Here is a 20,870-nt window from a genome sequence, read left to right on the forward strand (position 1 = left end):
ATTAAAAAAAACTAAGCAAGCAAACAATTCTGGTAGATATGAACACTCTGCACAAACAAGCAGAGGAACAATTTAACAGAAGCCTGAAGCATGCATTCATTTTTAGTATTTATTACTGATTCATGTAGCTTAAAAACACATTAAAAAACCCAGCAGCCTTCACACAGGTGCCAAGAGAAAAACATGGGGTGAAATAGGTAAGGAAGGAAGAATATCTACTTCTGACCTTTGCTGGGTTCAGCACTAAACCCCCAAAAGAGGACAATCTGTCATTTGTGAAAAATTACTAACCTCCCCTACTGATTGTTCTATAAATAGAGCCCTGTTTAAAAAGTGCCTGTCAACGGGAAACCAAGCAAAAGTTGCATCACAGTGAGTGCTCATTACCTACACAACAGCTGCAAAAAACCTGACTCGGATCCAGATCACTCAAATCTACTTTAAATAAAAGAAAAACACACACCATCCACAATTAAACTCCCTCCCCTCAGTAAACTGAGTTGAAAAGCTTGAAAAAAAAAAAAAAATTAACAGGATTGCAGGCAAGAACAGAGTCTTCTGTTTTCTGATGAAAAAATACATCCCACAGTGTCAAACCCCTTCAGGAATTACCCTCTGCAGAGTCCCACATGCCCCTGTACATCTGAAGCATGGGCACTGCAGCCTCCAGCCATGCCATCTGTGATACTGTTGGCTCAGTGTCCTGCAGCTGTGGTGACAACACCCATGACATGTAGGGACAAAGACAAGTGTATTTTCCTCATGGACAAGAAACACAGACAGACACATAGAAATCACAGTAACATCTTTATTATAAAAATGCTTAGGTGTCCAAAAGTTTCTGGAGTACTATGGGACCTCCCTTTGTTTCAGGTACTTTTTTCATTTCATAATGTGTACTAGAATTACTTTGTTACATACAGGACAGATTTAATTTTTTTTTTTTTTTAAAGTTCTCTCAAAATTCTTCCTATGTTCCAGTTTAAAATGTGATAAGTCATTAAAAAAGACCCAACAGACAAGGCATTCAACATTCTAATTCAGCTTCTTGAAAACAACCTTTAAAAACCATGTCAGCAGCTCAGTGTACACATGATTAAAGCACATGGGAACTGAAATTTCAAAAGAGAAAGAACTTAAGAAAGAGCAAAAGAAATATCCTTTCTTTATATAGCAGGGTGCAATTTAAAATGAGTGTGTGCCTGAATCAACAAGCAATACTCACAAAGATGCAACACAATTTGTTCCCAGATATAAAACTTGACTGACAGGAATGGAATGACCCATAATACACTGTGCAAAAAAAAAAAAAACCCAAAAAACAAATAGACTGTAAAGGACAAATGCTTCATTTATACTAGAAATGGGAATTACTGTCTGCCTATGCAAACTGAGGTAATCAGACCTGTCATTAGCTGGTTTGCACGTGCAAAATGCTCATTACTTACATGCATGCAGATACACTTCATACCTGAAAACTCTGCCATTGACATTTAGATGCTTTCTTTGGAAAACATGAGCCTACTTACAAACTGTATTTACTCTCAAAGCCATTTTTATACTTCCCCAACATTCTGAATACAGCTTCAAATCAGGAATTACAGAAAGCCACTTAAGTTATTTAAAAGATTTATGCTTAATAAAAATAGCATCAGCAGTAGAAGCAGATGCATGAAATAACATTCCAGACAAGGCATCTCCCTCACCACCTTCCTTAACACCTGATTTGGGGAAAATGTATAGAGTGCTCCTCAAGCAAAGGCTACCCAGCAGTGCACCTGAAGCATCCTCACAAAGGGTGAAACAACTTTGGTGTGTTCAGCGCAGGTTCTGCAGCAGGCAGGTGCCCGCCTGGCACGAGCTTGCTGGGGCAGTGTCCAAAGGCTGAACAGAAACAATCATTAATGGATCACGGCCACCCTGGGTTCCCTCAGCCAGGGCTGAGTTCACGTGCTACGTGTTCTGGCAATTAGCATCCTTAATTAGCTGACACTTTACATTACATTTAGTAATATATTTAAAAGGAAGGCATCTAAAGAATTATTTCATAAGTGAAAGAGTGCTGGAAAACTACCTGGCCAGAAACTGTAGCAGCAGAGGCTGGTGTTGTACTGTGTAGTGTGATTAAGTCTTTTTTTAGTTTTGGTTAAGCATTAAATTCTACCATCAGGATTTGTTCCTCTTATTACTTTCAGATACTTTAAAGGAGTCCGCTTTGAGGGATATGGTATACATTAACCAGAAAAATGAAAAGTAAAATAAATGTCTGTTATAGACAGGAAGAGCAGAGTGTTGTTGTGAAAAAATTTCTCATCTTTTTAATTAAAAAAACCCAGGTCACTACAGCTGTAAAAAGCAATCAGTCTAAGCTGCATATTTACTTATGTTTTCTTGGAATGGCACCAGCGAGCCTAGATATGCAAACTAGTCTGTTCTGCTTTGGAGTCCAAACCTCAAGCAACACTTATGCACAGTGGCATCCCTACCTACAGCAGACTCCTCTGTATGATCCGGTTAGAGGATGCAGTTGCTGAATTGGATCTTCTAACCAGCACAAGATTAGGGAAAAGATGATCAAACTGATTCTTCAGCTGTTCACACAATTTAAAAACAAAACCAAAAAACCCTCAACCAACCCCACCAGCACAAACAAGATACCTAACAAGGCACTGAAGAGATTTAATCTTCTTGAATGCAAATCTGATTTATTAGACCCTGCCTGGCTCTTCTACATATTAGTATGCACAGCAAATAAGAAATATAAGATCTGTTTGGTACCTGGAAGGTATTAATCTTCATTCACATCCAAGTCTACAAAACAGACTGAGGTAAAAGGCACAGCCTTCATAGTTACCAAACAGAACTGGTGAGCATGCACATGTGTGTAAACGCAACTGCTGCAAGGATTTGGCATTGATCTGATACTGCAAAGCAATTTTTTTTATAACACTTCATAGCTGACATTTTAATAATGTCAGTTCTTATAATGGATCTGACAGACAGATATGATTTGAGGGGGAAAGGCCTCCCTCCTCTTCAAGAATTTCCTAACATTTCTGCTTTGTTTTCATCGAGCACAAAGGGAGAAGGGAAGTCTTTGTTCTTCATGTACGCCTCCAGGCCCTGAGAACAAGTGAAAATAGCACTGTTAGGTTGTAAATGCATCAGACTGGTTACCCGCACTATTTTGAAGTCTACGTAATGTCCTCAGTGAACCACTGACTACCCAAAGTTAAAAGGTCATGGGAAGGACACACAACAGCAATAGTTTCTCCAGTGACAGAAATGAAAAGCATTTCAGCCCCAAGCCTGGGGTTCATGAAGGAGAGGCACCGATGAACTGTAAAACAATGGATCTCAGAAACAAGCTTCCTGGGGAGGGGCAGGCATGGGAAGATGTATCCTTAACTCACATTAGAATAACCCTAGCAAAGAAAAGTCAACTTAAATTGCCTTGTTTTCATTTTGTTCTTATAACGCATCGATTGCAATGAGTTCACTATCCGCACATGGAAACCTAGCAAAGATGTCAAGTCTTATGAATGCCCTTCCCCACAGGGCCCACATATCCTCCTGCAATCCACTATTTCTCACCCTGTATGTCCAACACAGGAAGCTCCTCTTCTCGCTACTAAATGGAAGCAGCTTTCCCAGGACCAATTATTTTCAGACGGACAAACTTAAGAAATCTAAGATGTGGTTTCTCTAAAGCCAATGCACATATCACACTTCTCATTCAGTATTCACCCACTGTGGGAGATGGGCACAAATTAGCATACAGCTGAATACAGTGACCCCATGGATTCTGTAATTTGAATATTGTGCGCTTTTCATTCAGAAGATCTCAAAGTACTTGTGAGTGATAATGAAACTGTGCAGCCTCACTGCAAATGTCATTTTACAGATGGCTAAAGCTGAGAGTGAACAAACTGCTGAAGAATAAACCATAGCAGAGCCATGAACGTAACACAGAGCCCAAGTCCTAGTTCCGTTGATCTTACCATTTCTCAGCAAGCCTAGGCTAAAGACATCCCCTGTGTTTGGAAGAAAATCAGATGCATACCTGCACTCTTAAAAATACCTGCATCGATAGTTACTCTCACCTCTCCAAAGTAAGACACTAACGGAGAAATCTCACACACAGCCGGAGGATCTTCAGTTCCTGAGAGACTAAAGAAGAGAACACAGGATTGACTTCTTGCTATGCTTAAAAAACAGTGCATCTTCTTCGAAAGATCAAGAACAGGATATCCAGAAGGATAAGACATTTGTTACATTCGCATGCACCAGACATTATTCGAACACAAAGTGTGAAAATAAAAGGGAATTAGCAGGTCCTAAATATTTCTTATCAAAACAAGAACATCACTTTTACAGAGATGCTTTTCAAGCAAAATGAACAGCTTGTGGGTTTATTAAACTATGAGTCGATGAAGTAACAGCCCCATGGAGTAAAAGCAGCTTCCCATTCAGTGTGATGCAAGAGTATCTGAATTGGTAATTGCTATAACAGCTGATCCTTAATCCCACCTGAGAATCTTGCTGGGCTTTAAGCACTGGGGCTGTATTCAGAAAAGCTGCTGAGGACTACAAATTACAATTCCTTGGGCTGTCTAAATCCAGAAGGATGGAAAAGGTTGCCCCTGCCTAATGAGTTGCTATAGGAGGAGTCAACTCATGACCCCCAGGGCAGGAACCTCAGAGCACTGTGCATTACTGTCTAGAGCACTCACAATCACTAATGGAGCAGGAGCTGTAATAGACATTACTCTGCATGTTCAGAAAACAACAGCTGAATGAAAATCATGCCGAGTCACTCTGTGATCAAACTAATGCCCAGTTTTGTAGAGCATAGTACATGCCACTAGCCAGCTGGCATGGTTGGGCAGCCACAGGCAGAGAAGCTGCAGAGAAGGTCACAGAGGTTCATACCTGAGTTTCTCTGGTATCCTGCAACCATTTTCATCCAGAAATCTGGCCCCAGCCTTGAGAGCCCAGCGGTAATGCTGGGCCAGGAGGGCTTGCCGAGCAGTGGTAGGAGTGTCTTTGTCAGCTGTGTCTGCATTTTTTAGTGGTGAGAACTCCTCTTCTCTCAAAACTTCAAATGCCACAAAATTCCTACCAGCAAAGAGGAGAAAACAATGATAATGAAAAACAAAGCTAGCCATCAGCCCTGTTGATGCAACAACAGCTTTCATGGGTAAAGGCTCATATATATTTTAGGGAACAGCGATGTATGCAGCCTGAGGCAGTCAAGCTAAGGAAAGCCCACCCCCCATCTGAAGAGCAAAGAAGTACCAGGGCTATATAATGGAAAAATACAAGAAGCCCAGTCTCTTTGGGAACATAACAGCAGCCTCACAACCCTCCAGAGCTGTGAACAGGTGAGGAAAAGCAACAGTTCAGCAGAGATCCCACAGAAACCTCTCCAGGCACTGGGAGGCTCATGGACAAAAAATCTCAGCTAAGAGCATGGCAGGATGGAGAGCTCAAACACAGTGCCAAGCTGTGTGCCTCAATTCAGAGCACTGCACCCCTGCTCCAAGAAATAGCCACTCCACCTGGGAGTCCGTAGGCAAGGATCAACTGAGGACACCAGTTCCCAGGGATGAACAAGCAATATCAGAGGATTCACAGCTGAATGTTAAGTACAACTGTTTACCAGAAATGGGAATGCAAATTAAAAAAATCCCACAGCAGCATCTGTGTGGTTCTGCATTTCACATCTGAAGAGCAGCTGCCAAGCTGTTTTTGCAGTATTACTAAAAAAGCACAAGGAATCACTGCTTGCAAATGAGTCCTTTCAAAGCTCAGAAGTCAGCACTGTTTCCATCACACTGGTTTTGCCTTTAGTAAGATATTTCTTTACTGAATGCATGTCAGGAAATGGAGAATGGTTCAAACCTTGAGCTCTCTATCCTAAAGTAAATCCTCTAAAAAGAAAAGTACTATCTCCAAAGTCAATTCAGTTTGCCTGAGGTCTCTTTTTGCCATTTATTTAAGCCTAAACCAGAATCTTTACTGCTGAATTCGAGACCTCGGAAAATAGGTTTTATAAGAACACTTATGCTAAATTCCTAAATTATTAAAATCCCACACTCCCTCAACACAAAGTACCCTTGACTGCACTAACACTATGGCACAGCACTCTCAGCTATGTTTTAGAGCTTGGCAAGTCAACACTGACAGTTCCCACAGCAACAGTAACCTGGCCCCATGGTGCTTAAGCAACATGTTGCAACCTGCACAAAGGACGTGAGCTGAGCCCTGGCTAACACGCACCAAAAATGTAACCAGAGCTGCAGTTGCCTTGGAAGCCACAATTCTGAAAGACCCCATTTTTGCAAGTCTGAATACTCCAACATGGGCTTGTATTAAATGTTGGCTTTGTGTTCGACTTCCTTTTTTTCTTTCTTTCACAGGGCTGGCAGTGGCGAGGCCAGCCGACACATCTTCAGCAGGACGAACAGCTCTGGGAGCACAGTCAGAGCAAGTCTGGCTGCTGCCGAGCACCCTGTGACCACACCTCTTGGAGCCTGCACCGTTACTGTTGTGTTAGAGCTTGGTGAAGATCCAACAGCCTTTCTAACAAGCCACCCATAAACCACATGCTCCCTGGCAATGCCTGTTACAACCTACAGTCATTCAAACAAACATTGAGAAGGGGAGGAAAAAAATTAAATCATGTCTGCCACTAACTTAGAGAACTGGAACACATCAAACACAAACTTCTCCAGCTTTATCCCGTTCGGTTTTAGCGGTTTTACCAGATTTCCCTCCTCGTCAATGTAGGGCACCTTCTTTATGGCTACATGATGCCTCAGCTGCGGCTCATATTTCCTGCAAAAGGAGAAGAAACAAGTTCACTTCTTTCATATGCACTTATTAGAAAGTAGTACACTTCTGGGAAGCAGATGGCTTATTACTGCTCTGGGTCATCTCTCAACTGTTGTGGGTGTTGCTCTCTCCAAATTGATCCAAGTCACATCCAGGAAACACTTCATTAAGCAGAGCAGCCCAGCCAGCAGCACTCCCTGTACCAGTGGGACATGACAATGTAAACCAAGAGGAAGAGGGAGGACCTAGCGTTTAACTGAAATTGCAGGCAGAGATAAAAAAAGGTAACAAATTGTTATCTGACCAGGATGACAATGGAGCAGAGCAGATCCCTCACACAAGGGAGGATCAAGCTCTTCAGGAAGGTTGTACAGCTGCTCCCTGAATGCCCAGCATCACATCCCATCTCCCAACACCAAGGAGCAGGGTCTTCCCCCAGCTTCACCCTCTCCCCCAACCTCTGCTGTCCCAAGGGATGGCATGGGTGACATTCCCACTGAAAATCCTCAGTGTGGGGCTGCATCACCAACCACATCACTGACCACACTGCAGCCCACGTGGCTGCTCACCCTTGCAGGCCCAGGAAGGTCATGCACTGCTATATCTTCATCGATTTAGCTACAGCAAAGCATACAGCCTCTTCACCGGGTAAGGCCCAAAGAGCACGCTGGGGCTGTCAGAAAGGGGACGGAGCTGTTTTGAACTGTTCAGAGGAGAGAGGAAGTGAAGAGCAGAGCATGAGGTACCCATAACTGAAATTACAGAGTGGGAAACAGGAACACCCACTCTTGGAGGCATCTCTGGGCTGCACAGCTGCCTAGCAGGTCTGCTGGAACTTACTGGGCCACCATCTCCAGGAACTCAACTGTGAAGAAATGGTTGCAGATATTGCCAGTGCTGTACATCAGTCCCCCATCGGGGCTCTGCTGCTGCGCAGTCTCCAGGCTGATCTCACTGTACTCCACCACCTGGTAGACCCCATCCACACAGCACACCACCCCAACAGGCTCTGTGGGGTAGGCCTTCTCCACCACCTGCAGCCACAGGACAGAGTGCTATGATAAAAAGGAAGAAAATCGCAGCACTATCCCAAATCCCACGTACAAATGATCCTACAGGACTGTTGCATGCTGATCTTCCAGCACCTCAGGAGCACGGGCCGGGCACTGCTGGGTGGAGGGACATTTTGCCCAAAAACCAGGCAAAAAACCCAGTACTTGACCGCTTAATTGTGCAGTTGCTCAGAAGACAAACCAGTTAAAAGAAATCAGCATACTGCGGCGCACTTTTCCTATCAAGGACTAGGACCTGGCATTAAATGAAAAACGTTTGCAGCTTTAGCCTTCAGCTCCATGTTCACCTGAACAGTGTTAATGATTAAAGTAATATAAATCTCTCCTCAGGCACCTGCTGGTTTAGGGTGACAAAACCAGGCTGGTTTGGCATTCCCCATCTTCCCCAGTGAGGAAGAAAAAATGCCTCCATTAGACTTAAAGGTGCATTTATAAAACACAACCCAGTCCAATATGGCTTCTAGATAGCCCAAGTGCCTTTGTAGAAAGGGCAGGGCATAAAGGGGAAGCAATTCCAGCTTGTAGTTTCCTGTGCAGTTACAGTCCCTGCTCTAACTGAAGTTTATTTTCCACAGTACTCTGGGATGAGTGAAGGAGGACACCCACAGGTAGGGATTCTGAATGCAATGCAGGCACCAAGCAGCTCCTCTAAATCTGCTTGCAGTGAGCCGCTGTTGGAGAGAGGTCTGAACACCCTGGTTCATCTAAGCTCACCCTAGCCAGCAGCTTCCGAACATAATCAGACTTTAACTCCCTGTGGCGAAATGGCCCAGTGTTACTGCCACCTCACCTTTGCACCGCAATCTGCCCCTTTGGAAACACAGAAGCCTATGAAGACTGGATCTGCCATTTTCACGAGGATATTGTCCACACAGTATACATGGACATACTGGATTCCACGCTGCTTCATGTCATCCAAGACCTTGTTATCCACCAAAGCTCGATATAAGCCACCATTGCCATCTATAATGCAAGAGAAAAGACAAAGCCATGGTTAATTAGTGGGGGTTTTGCAGCTAACAGCGCAAAAGCTGAAAGTCCTGAACAAACTTTCTTTAACAGCAGAGCAGGGAATGCTTTCTAGCCAAGAGTCAGTGCTATCAGATTTTATTTCCAGACCTGCCACACAGTTCAGGCAAGCCTGTTCCCCTCCACAGCTCACCTCCCTCACCTGTAGAGTGGGACCAGAGGGACCTCAGAGAAGTGTTACAAGACTTTATGAAGCCTTGTAAGATCCTCAGAAGGAAAACACTAAAGGACAAAACATTATGCAGAGGATGGGAAAAGCCTGTTACATTTCTTCTCTTCCAGTGCAGAGCAAAAACATTTAAAACTCAGCTTGGAGAAAAAGACTAAAATAAATCTTATTCTCAGTTTATCCTCCCCCCACAACTTCCCAATGCCTTTTTAAAGGCTTGAACTGCAGCTGCACAAAAGACACCTGCACGTTTGTTCATCACAGATCACCCTTTCATGGTTCCTGCTTTGACACCCCTGTCAGCTCAGGAAAACCACTCTGCAGCCGCAAAACCGCATCACTGCAATATGGCCCTGACCAGGCTGCCTTCACCGAGTCTCTTACCATGTCCAGGTTAAGAGGAGAACTTTACTATGATAGCATATTTCCATACATTCTGTATCGTATGTCTAAATATTTTGATGGTTTTAATATTTTGTACCAGCTGTGGAAACTGGTTTGCTACTAGGCGACTGTAAAAGTGAGATTTGGTAAATAATTATTAGAAATCTTATACTAACACTATGATTGAAACAATAGACAAAAGTATAGCCAAGCAATTAACTAGTAGAGGTAGTTACTCATAAGTTTTGCAGGTCTTTGCTCTTATGACTAAATGTTCCTGTACACTAGATGAGAACAATGTTGAAACTGACCACATGTGATTGAAGCTGCATTAAGCTTCAAGATCAAAGAACAAGGACAAGAATAAAGACTTCAAGGACAGCCAACAAGAACTTCAAATGGATTGGTGGTCGCAAAAGCAGCCCTTCGACTCAAATGGATCCTTCATTGCAGTAGGCAGTACTAAGATAATCAGTTGCCATTATTTTTATGTATACTAATCTGACTAATATGCAATTAGTTATTCTATATAACCTGTTAGGGCTAAAGCTGTGGCATGCACGCTAGGTGGAACTATCCCCCATGCATCCAGCGCTGCAATAAAGAATGCCTGCTTTCTAAAACTCAAAAACGAGTCTTAGAGAGTTTCTTCAACTGGCTTTTTGGTATCAACTAGGTAAGACATTGCAATCATTTTGGAAAGAGTTAATCTTCTTGCTGCTTTTTCACCCATTTCCAGCTATCAGCCTTGAATGGGAGCCCAGCTCCTGACAGCTTCACCCCTGGGAGGCAGCACCCCAAGGACCTCACAAGCAGCCTTGCCGACACATGTTGTTCCTAACCTGAAGCTGTACCACTCCTAATCCTGCCAATCCTCCCAGACTTAGACAAAAACCACGTGCTATGGGCAAATCTCCAGCAAGAACTAAACAGAGATTGCTACGCTCTTGATTACCAGACTGAAACATTTAACTGAACCCTCCCATACTAATCAGAAGCATTAACACTCACCTCCAAAGACTGCTCCGTGTGCCAAGGCTGGCTGATGGCTAGTAGCAATCAATTATCAACACATATTACATTACTGTACCATGTAAGAGTGAACGGCGGGGTACCTGGAGCCATAGCAATTTTCCCCTTCTCCTCCAAGATGGCCTTCCCATCAAAGGTGACAGCAGGCAGCATTCTCTGTTCAAACATGACCACATTGGATCTGTCCAGGTTGAAGTAGTCGTGTTCTACAAAGAACTCCTCTGTCGGCCCCAGCGTGAACTCACTTGTCATGATGTACCTGTGTAGGAATGGGTGCTGAGCAATGAGCAAGAAAAGCACAAGCGAAAGACAAAACTACAAATGGAACACAGAAGGGAGGAAACCCAAGAGTGTTAAGTGAGAGACACTACAGTATCCTGCAGTATGCAACTAAGCAGGAGAGCTCTCCTCCAGAACTCATCCCACAGGAAGGCTGCACAGGGTCTTGTGCATGATACTCCCCACAGGCTTAGCTCCAGCCAGGACAGAAAAGCCTTTCCCTAAATGTGAACAACATCTGGATATTCTGATGAGCTGGAAAACAAGGCAAAGGACAGTACAACAGCCTCATTCACCCTAGATTCAAACTGACATTAAGTGTTTAAAGAAGCATTGACCAGCACAAGGTGCTGAGAATGAGCTGCGAATACCCAGCAGCTCAGTCTGCCAGCACCTCTTCTGTGCCAAGGCGAACAGCAGCATTTTCAAATGTTGGCTGCATGATTTGTTTTTCTCTTAAGTTTCTCTGTTTCCTCCTCTCCTTCCAGCTCCACATTGCTGCTGTCCCTCCCTTCACTATATTTCTTCCTTCAACAGTAGCTAAAAGCCATCTTCATCATCTACCTGTCAAGCAATTCTCCAACAGCTATTGCCATACGTATACAGGGTCCTCTGCCAGCATGCCAGGGGAATCAATCCCTTGCACAGGAGAGACTGGACCTCACACACCCCCCGACTTACATCGTTGCAGCACAGCATAGCCTGGCCCCTGGTGTACTGCAGCAGCCAACTGCCTCCTCAACCCAGGGAGAGGAACTGTAAACATTATCAGCAGATGCTGCATCCTGCAAATAATCCATCCTGGCTTCCAGCAGCACCAGGGATGGGGCATTTGCAATTCAGGTCAGGCATGCATGGCTTCAGAAAGAAACACGATACAGACTCGAATCACGTTTGATCTCCAATCTGTAGAACGATGTGCTTGTTTTCTGAAGACCTCAGACACCTGCTCCTTCACTCTTCCCAAACCCTGGCTTAGACCAGACAGTGGTTTCATAAAGGTATCTCTTCATAGTCTAATGAAGAACACTTAGCAGAAAACATTCCCAGAAGCATGCTGCAGCACCTTCCCCTCTCTCACCCACCATGTCCCATAGGGAATCCATATTTTGCTCCTTGCACAGAGCTAGTCTCTTTTGAAGCCTTTTGAAAGCTAGGAGCAGCCAGGAGAGAGAGCAGCCAGCTGTAAACAACTACAGCAGGAGGTGGCCTGAAAATGGAGCACGACAAGCATTTACTACTGCGAGGGGAAGCGTTTTTTTGCTGTGGCAGAAATTGCGGGCAAGGGGAGGCAAAGGGTCTTGGAAGGTGAGCTCTAGGCAAACTCTCCCTTCATGCAGGAACCTGAGAAAGCACAGCACAAACAGATAAAATCTCTTGTGAAGCATCTGAAACAGGCACTGAAAAGTGTTGTTTATAGAGTTGTCAGGGACTATGCTTGAAAGACAGCATGGTACAGCAGGTAGGGTAGCAGCCAGGGATTCAAGTGCAGTGCTCAGTCCCTCAGGTCTGCAGACACGGACCTGCCACTTCCTGTCCCTGTGCACCCTCCTCCAGCTGCTGGCATCACAAATCCTGCTGACAAAAGGCTCTCCCCTGACATGTCTCTATAGCACCCAGCAAAGTGCTTCTAGAATACAATGTAGACAAGATGCAACGCAAAGACCCCTGCTGCACAGCAGGTCTGTGGCTCCAGATCACCTACCAGGGGATAGCACACTTGCAGTGGTGTCTCTGGCCAGCGAGCTGCTCCACTTTGCGGATTCTTTCTGCTTGGATCTGATACAAGGTCTTGCCACTAGGCAACCCCACGTTGTACATGCCCTTGGGATAGCTCACTCCCAGGCGAGTTCCTTGTCCTCCAGCCAGGAGCAACACTGCCACCTTGTTCTGCGAGATCTGATGCAAGCCTGAACAGGAGAAAGAACCCCAAGGGAACATAAGAATCACAAAAGCAATCAACACCGCATGCTCTTCTCCTGAGCCTTTCTGCAGAGCTTAGGCAACAGCCAGAAGCTGCCAGTTCAATGCCCACTGCTGGCAGTTCAGAGAGAAATATGATGCTGCACACAATATGAAAAAATTAATTTCAGCATTTTGATGCAGCAGTTTCCTCACCTAAAGCAGCAGATGGTGTAAAAACAGGAACAGCCATGAGTTGCAGCTTAGAAGGTTCAAACTGGATATTAGGATAAAAACTCTACAAGGAAGGTGGTGCAGCACTGGAAGAGATATCCAGAGAGGTGGGGGATGTTCCTTAAGGTTTTCAAGGCTTACTTTGATAAAGCCATAGCTGACCTGACCTAGGGCTGGGTATGGTCCTGTTCCAAATAGGGGTTGGACTAGAGACCTCCTGAGATCCCTTATCACCAACATTTCTACATCCCAAAGAAGTGAAGTCTTGTCATCTTCAGCAAAGCATTGGCACTTCTGGAATCTGCCTTTATCAACTAGCTGTACTTGTGCTACAGCTTCTGTTCGGCTGCAGTCAGGACTAAATAACACAGCCAAGCCTGCAGAAGCCACAACTCCCACAATCTAATTAAAAACAATATCATTTCTCCCAACAAACCAGGGAAGTCCAGACCTTGGGGAAGAAACAGACCACATAATAAACACCCAGCTCATTCACAGTCTTTGTTCCCTGCCTTTTCTCAAGCCAGCATCACAGTAATGACTGACAACCATGAGAAAGATTTTTCCTTATGGAACACTTTGCATTCCTCCAGGAATGCAGTGAGCTCTGGGACTGCCCAGGTCAAAAGCCACAGCTCTGCTGCTGTATGGCAGCTATCAGAGCTTTTTGCAACCTACCGCATATTGCCGAGCCTGCCACTGCTCCCCACAGTCCAGGACAGCCCATGCCTCACCCCAACCTCCAAGGAGAAGACAAACACCCAACTTTAACCACATCTGGGACTAAAAAATTCCTGACTTGGACTGAAAGACACAGGGACCAAAGACACTGAATTAGAAGAAAAATGGGATTGTTTTTATGCTCACTTTTAAATAATTGGCTGTTTAAATGAGCAAGAGAGGGAAAATTGCTGCTAATTGCTGCTCTAACAACCTGGCTTGGTTTTAATTCCATTCAAAACTCTAGCTTTCAGCAATAAAAACAGACATAAATCATCCATGACACTGTGGTAATCCTATTGACTTCCCCATGCTTACAAGTTTCAGTCCCCCCACAGCAGTAACACAATATTTCTGCCTAAATATACCCCTTCCAAAAAGGCTGGTAATGCCCACTCAGGCACACTGAAGGAAGCCGGTTATGCAGCCCTGCCATCGCTTTGCTGCAGAGTGAGCCTTTGAGTTCACTGAACCGCTGAAGTGTTGGTTGGAAGCCACCTCTGGAGATCCGCAGTCCACCCTCATGCTCCAAGTGGGACTAGGAGAGCTCTCTACAGGGAAACCTGTGCTGAAGGTGGAAGTCTTGGGATTTCAAAGTTTCAGGAGGTGCTTGGATAGAGGGGGAAGCTTGAATGGGTTTAAGCTTAAAATTTAAAAGGCACAGACAATAGCACTGGGTGAACTATATGGCAATGCAAATAAAATAAGCTTAATTTTACGCAGCAAACCACAAGCAATTAATGGCTGGCTCCTCTACATCTTTACCAAACTTCCCATCACAAAAGACTTAAAGCACAAAGCAGGGGGTCTTGGTTATTAGTTACGCCACTATAACTTGCTCCCAACCCCGGCACATGGTTTGCCGCTGCGTGCTCAACAGGCTGTTAGCACACAGCACCGTCACAGGAGAAGGGAAGCACCCAAGCGAAGGGCCGCAGGAGCATGGCTCCAGGCCTCTCAGTGCCCTGGCTCGGGTGGTGGCTGTCCCCTCACCGGGACCTGGCACAGAGGCAGCAAACTCGTGCAGGAGGGAAGCATGCGGGCAAGACCCATGCTTTGCACACAAGCCTGGCTCGCTGCAGCCACACAGCCCTGGGGAACACAAACCTGGTAAAACCTTCTTTCCTATTAGCCCCCTCTCCTTTCCCTTCTCTCTCCTCCCTACACAGACAAGAGATTCAGCAAACCAACAGCCCGCTCAGCACCAGGCTAGCCAGGGCTGCTTGGGTCCCAGCTGGCCCTTGAGTCCACATCCCTACCAGGACAAGCCTCACCATTGCCTCTGCTTGCACCCGTGCCTTGGAGCAACGACCGCGGGATGACGCAGGGAGGAATTACAAGCCAGTGGAGGGGTCAGCCGCGATGACAAAATTACCAATGGGGAGAGGAAGGGAAAACGACTGCAGTTAGAAACCAAAGCCAAACTCTTTGGTTTGGGTGACTCTGACATGGCAGCCACCCCCTGTCCTGTGGCAGGGCAGGGAGAGGACAGTGAGGGCTGTAGCTGAAGCAGTGAGCGTTACCACAAGTGAGGACATGGTTGCACAGATTCTGCCCATTCCCTTCCCCTGCTTTTTCCCAGGAAAAGGAATAACAACTGTCATGGTCCTGCTGCGCTCAACCAGCACAGGGAGCTGATTCACTGCTCCGCAAGGAAACGCCTCTCACTTGGCCAATCTATCCCTGAGCAAGCTTAATCTTGGCCTCTCCACAGTAACTATAAGCCTCTCATAAAGCAAGATAAATAGCAGTGTCTGAGCAAAGAAAAGCCCTTGGCCATGAACACTGGCAAGAGTGTACTTGCTGTCATTCCTACGGCCAAAGATGACACTGAATGAGTCACTCTCCAGTGATTCCCAACCACATTTAAAACCCCCAGCAGATGGACACAGGCCCGGAGACCTGCCGATGGGAAGGGCTCTGAATGTCACCATGTCACAGCCACCGAGGGCTGAATGGGTACCACCAGACAGCAGCGTGAGACCGCCACATGCAGCTGTGCAGGGCCAGCAAGCCCAGTGAGCACATCCTACTGGGCAGAGGAGCAAAGACCGTGAGAGAGAGAGAGAGAGAGAGATACACATGTCACCATCCAGTTGGCTCCAGCTACTTGCTCCTCAGGATGCAAGCAATACCCGGCTCGTTCACAACTGCACCAGTTGTGCCACACCAGTGCCCCACAGCACCAGTTAGGAGGGTCACAAGGGCAGCAACCCGAAAGGAAACACACAACCTTCCTCCGGCATCAAGAAGGCCAGCAGTCCCCCAAGAAAGCAAACCTGAAGCTCTCTAAAGATCTGAACAGCTTTCAACTTCAGAAAAAGGCTAAGGCACATGGTTAGTAAAATCAAAGTACCCAGCCACATCCCACTCAGGACTGCTCCAGGTAGGGATTCTGCATGGATAACACCAACCAGGCAGAGCGAGGCACTGAGTCACAGTGCAGCTGCAGCACATTCATTGCCTACCTCCATCAACTGCCTCCATCCACACAGCACTCCCCCGTGCTCCAAAGCCGAGTAGTCATTAGTGCTCATCCTTACCTAAGCCTTGCCTTACTGCAGGGCTGGGGCAGGGAGTGCTTCTCTGCTTGGCCTCGCATATGTGAGCAGGGCAGCACCAGAGCAGCACCGTGCCAGGCCGGCGGGCTCCTTCCACCAAACCTGACCCAAAATGTCCCAGTGGAAAAAGAAAAATTGAGGGAAGAATTTATGGAGGTGGGGAGAAGAAAAAAAGAAGAAAAAAAAAATCTAAAAAAGTTCCCCTGCAGGACACTTCCAAACTGTTCTGTTTCAAATGGGCAATAAAAACATTTTTAAAACCCTAAATAATCTAGAACTGAAACAGCTTGAGCTAAAGTATTTCACATTAATTTAAAACAAAGCTGTCTGAGGTCTGAACTCAGCATTTGCTGGTCTCAGTTGCTGCAGCACAAGGGGTGCTGCTTTGGGATGCAACTGAGATTCATCCACCAGTGGACCAAATCAGGCACTCGCCCCGCTCCATCCCCACCATGGCACCACTGGGCTCACACTGACATGCACACTCTGGTCCTGATGCAACAGACCACATCCCACTGATCTCAGATTAGAGGTTTATGCACAGCAATAGACTGTGACCAAGGGGCATCACTCACATGAAGCTCTGGAGCAAACGCTGTATCGGAAAAGCCTGCGAGGCCCCACTTTGTTGTGCACCATCCAGCACAAGCAGCTGCGATCCTTGGCCACAACTCAAGGGTGCCAGGGCTGGCATCACCCCACTGAAATGGGCATGTCCCAGAGGAGTTGGCAATTCTCAAAAGTTTTCCATGCAGTGACGAGAGGGTGGGATCTGCCCAAGGGTGATTTGGCATCTTACACCCACCTCCCAGAGGGGCCTCTCACTAAGGGGACTGAAACCTCGACCTAAGCAGGGTGAACCTGAGTCCAAAGCAATACCACTGATAACATCAGTGTCGTTCTCTTACCAAAATCCAGCAGACTGATGGGGCCATATTCCCAGGAGAGAGCTGACCATGGCACACATGAACAACCCGGCAAGGGGACTCCCTGTCCCACCATTTATGGCATTCCCAGTATTTACAATGCAACCCTACAACTACCAGAGAGTTTTTCCAAGTTTCTGATCTTAGGTCGCTATGAAAACGAGTATCCCCAAAAAATCTGAGTAAGTAGGTCTGCTCTCACTTCCCAACTGTAAAACTACTAATGTTTATGACTGAAGTTGATAACAACTGACTCATCTTGCTGCACGTTCCTGCAGCAAATGGAAATATTTATCCCTCTTAAAATAACATCCACCTTATCTTCTGCAGCATATGAAATAGAAACAGCTCAACCAAACAAAAAAAGGAAGATGTGTTGGCTGTTAGATACCCACTAATGCTGCAGTAAGTCTTATTTTGCATAGAAAATAAAAAAACAAAAATAGATTTTGCAGGAAGAACAGATTGATTTTGCAAGAACAGACTGAATTCTCCTGCAGAACAGGTGCATCAGCCTGATTACAACAGCAATCAGCAAGAGAAGAATAAAGCAAAAAATCCCAAATCCTCAATTCTGCAGGGCAGTCAAATAACCAGAACAGCTCATCAAACCCTCTGATGAAATGGGAGCTACACTGCGGCCCATGCCCAAGACTTAGATTTCATTAATAAAACATTTACAGAATGTAAATGTGTCTGTGCTTGATTTATACCATGATCCCTAAGGCTGCCTAGAAAATGCGATCACATTTTTGTGTTTAATGTTTTTGTTTAAGATCTGAAAGCAAATCTGACCAGGCTAGGTTTTGTCATCTCAGTGACAATAAGAATGATACTTTTTTTTTTTAACTATTAACTATTTTTTTTAAGTATTAAAAAATATCTTGGGTGTTTACAAGACACAGTTGCCTGATTCTTTTAACCATCATTTTTTTAATCACAAAAAAGGGGGAAGGGGAAAGGAGGAGACATCATTTCAGCTGTTCAGTCTTTGCAGAGGACACACTGCAGGTGGGAGCTGCTGGGAACTCAGACACCTGTGGACAGAGCACAGATGAGCTCAGCTCAGGGGTGACCCCAACCCTGCAGCCAAGGGCTGTATCAGCTGTGCAGCCTTGGGGACATTGGGCAGCAGGTTGGGACTGCTCACTCTGCTCTCGTCCAGCTCAACACCAGAAGCAGCTCACTGGAAACAAGAGCCTTTCGGACCCTGCATCCCCTCAGGGACCCACAATCCCTGCAAAGCCTGCGCCGACGACATTGGCTCCACTTGGAAATGCCATGCAGGGGCACGAGGACGCTCCCAGGGATGAGGCCATGTCCACAGGGACAGACGGAACACCAGTGCAGCCCAGGTTCAGCGGCACAAAGTCTCGCTCCTGATTGCCCTCCCCCAGGAAAAAAAACCAAGGGCTGATTCCCATCTCCAGCATTAAACTGGACCATAAAAACAAACCAAAGGGAATCAGAAGAACCACGTCCCCCTCTTCTGGTAGAAACTGCCTGCAGGACTGATGTGGCTCAGGGCCATCCGGACTTCAGGGACAGGTGATTTGTGCACGGTGCCGGTGGTCCCAAACACACCAGACCTTCTGGACTCCTGCAAGCATTGCTCACAGCAAGCAAGGCCAGCCCCGCACAGTTTCCCTTCCCTTCCCTGCTGCAGATGGTGGCACAAAGCAGATATGCCAGCTCCTCACTGGCCTGGCAGGGCAGAAGACAAAGGACCTAGTTTGGTAAAATTGTTAATTTAACTGCGCAGCCCTGACATAGACCCATCTGCCTCTAGAACCCACGGGTTCCCTTCCTCCTTACCACAACACCCTCAAGCAAGAGGCAGTGACCACCATTCCATCGGTTACATCTGGGTGGCCACCGTGGTGCCGGCCGAGTGCTGACACCCTCCTCTGTTCGGCTGTACACGCGAGCACAGCTGGTGGAAACCCTGGCTGGATCAAGCACATGTGGCCCCTGGGTCACCAGTTTCCTCCCGCTCCCTCTGTCACCACTCAGCCCCATCAGCGGAGTCTGACGCGGCAGAAAAGCTCCTCTGCCCTGTGACCACACTGCTTCTATTTTTGCTTTTGTTTGGAAATTTTTACTCCCCTGCCCACCCATCCCCACCTCTTTGCTTGCAGGTTTAGGTCAAGGCTGTGCGCACGCTTGTCACAACATAGGCAAGTGTCTCTCCGACTACAGCTGTTTTTTTCTGGCTTCTTTTTTTGTTATGATTGTTTTTTAACAGTGCTGTTATCTTTTATAAAGAAGGAGGGGAGACACATCTGAACCTTTGTAAATAAATAGAGCACCCCACATCCAGCCACTGCCTCCCCCATCACCCCCCCATCTTTCACATGCCCATGGGGTGACCAGGGAAAGCCAGCAGCATCTACCGGGCTCCAAAAAACCTGGATGCTGGGCCTTCCTGGGCTTCTTCCACACTACCCACCTGCTCTGCTCCCAGACCCCACCTCCCTCCTGCACCACACGTGGCACAGCCTGGACAGGCCTGCCAGCACGACACCTGCCTTTGCATCCTAAAGTACTCTGGGAGATCGCCCGCGTGCCCCGACGCAGCTCCCTATTATTTTGGCAGCAACGCAAACTCTCTGCTCCCACCCTCCCCGGGGACTTCACCTCCACCAACGAGGCACAGCGTTAGCCTGTGTCCCACCACCACATGCCCTCCAGCCTCACCCGCTGCATTTAAAACCTAAGAGTGAAAATTCAACATCTCGGCCCCAAAGCGCCTCCACAGTCCCTGCCGCACCACAGGCGGCCAGCTGCCGGCTCCCAGGGCCCGGCGGTGCAGCCGTAACCCCAAATGTCTCTCCGCCCTGCCAGCCTCGCCGTCACCCTTGGCTTGGGCTCACCTCCCCCCTGCCCGACACCAAACCCCCCTACAAGACACGGTGCCGCTGCGCAGGCTGACGGCTGCAAGGTGACACGGCAGGGCACCGGGCTCTGCCCCGGGGATCCCGCCGGGAACAGCCCCGGTCTCCGCGTCGGTCGAGGCTCTGCGGGATGCGGCCGGGACGCGCCCGGCCCGCCCCGCGCCTCGCAGCGGGGCAGGGCCCCGGCCAAGGGCCGGATCCAGCCGGCCTGGCCCGTTCCCGCTGGCGCCGGGCCGCGCTCCGTCAGTTTATAGGCCCGCGCCGGCTGGCTTTTAGGACGAGGCTCGATGCTTTTGGCACCGACTCGCAGGAGGGCCGCGCCGAGCAACCCGCCGGGAGCGCCGGGACGGACGCCCCCGCGACCCCCGCTCCAGCCCTCGCCCCGGCCGCCCTCCGGGGCCCCCGGGCGGAAGGGGCGAGAGCCGGAGGGGCGCACCGAGGGCCAGGGACAGGGCCCCGGGCACCCCCCCCCCCCAGCTCCGGGACGGCGCGGGCGGCCCCGCGCCCCGCTCACCTTCCGCCTCCCAGCGCTCCAGCGCGGCGGGGCCGCTGCGGCGGGCGCTGCCCAGCAGCCGGCCGGGGAGCGGCTCCATCCGGCCGTCCAGGCGCTCCGGCGGCCCCCGCTGGCGGGCCCCGGCAGCCGCCGCCAGCCGGCAGTGCTCGCCCAGGCCCGGCGGCAGCGCCGCCAGCAGCGCCGCGCGCTGCGCCGGGCCCAGCTCGGCCCAGAAGCGCAGCAGGTGGCTCTGCCCGCACCGCGCCAGCCGCGCCCGCGCCTCCTCGGGCGGCGCCATGGCGCCGCACCGCCAGCCTCTGCCCGCCGGCGGGACCGG

The 20,870-nt window shown here is 47.9% G+C and overlaps 1 protein-coding gene across 1 annotated transcript; it reads right to left on the reverse strand.

Annotated features, from left to right (window-relative positions):
* Nucleotides 1-794: 794 nt before the first annotated feature.
* UAP1L1 (UDP-N-acetylglucosamine pyrophosphorylase 1 like 1) lies at nucleotides 795-20,870 on the reverse strand. Its single transcript, XM_030000558.2, has 9 exons — nucleotides 20,555-20,870; nucleotides 12,509-12,713; nucleotides 10,608-10,783; nucleotides 8,701-8,873; nucleotides 7,678-7,871; nucleotides 6,700-6,840; nucleotides 4,933-5,118; nucleotides 4,104-4,170; nucleotides 795-3,123 (listed from the first exon to the last, which is right to left on the reverse strand). The coding sequence occupies exons 1-9, from the start codon at nucleotides 20,829-20,831 to the stop codon at nucleotides 3,037-3,039; spliced, it is 1,506 nt and encodes a 501-aa protein (XP_029856418.1). The 5' UTR covers nucleotides 20,832-20,870; the 3' UTR covers nucleotides 795-3,036.

Source organism: Aquila chrysaetos, chromosome 24 (assembly GCF_900496995.4).
Source record: "Aquila chrysaetos chrysaetos chromosome 24, bAquChr1.4, whole genome shotgun sequence".
Classification (NCBI taxonomy): domain Eukaryota; kingdom Metazoa; phylum Chordata; class Aves; order Accipitriformes; family Accipitridae; genus Aquila; species Aquila chrysaetos.

Coding starts and splice junctions, on each gene's coding strand:
- UAP1L1 (XM_030000558.2), bottom strand. CDS start 20,831: ATGGCGCCGCCCGAGGAGGCGCGGGCGCGGCTGGCGCGGTGCGGGCAG. Junction 7,872..8,700: donor GGGCAGATTGCGGTGCAAAG/GTGAGGTGGCAG, acceptor CTGTGGCTGCAG/GTGGTGGAGAAGGCCTACCC. Junction 5,119..6,699: donor GATGTGTTCCAGTTCTCTAA/GTTAGTGGCAGA, acceptor CTTTGCTGGTAG/GAATTTTGTGGCATTTGAAG.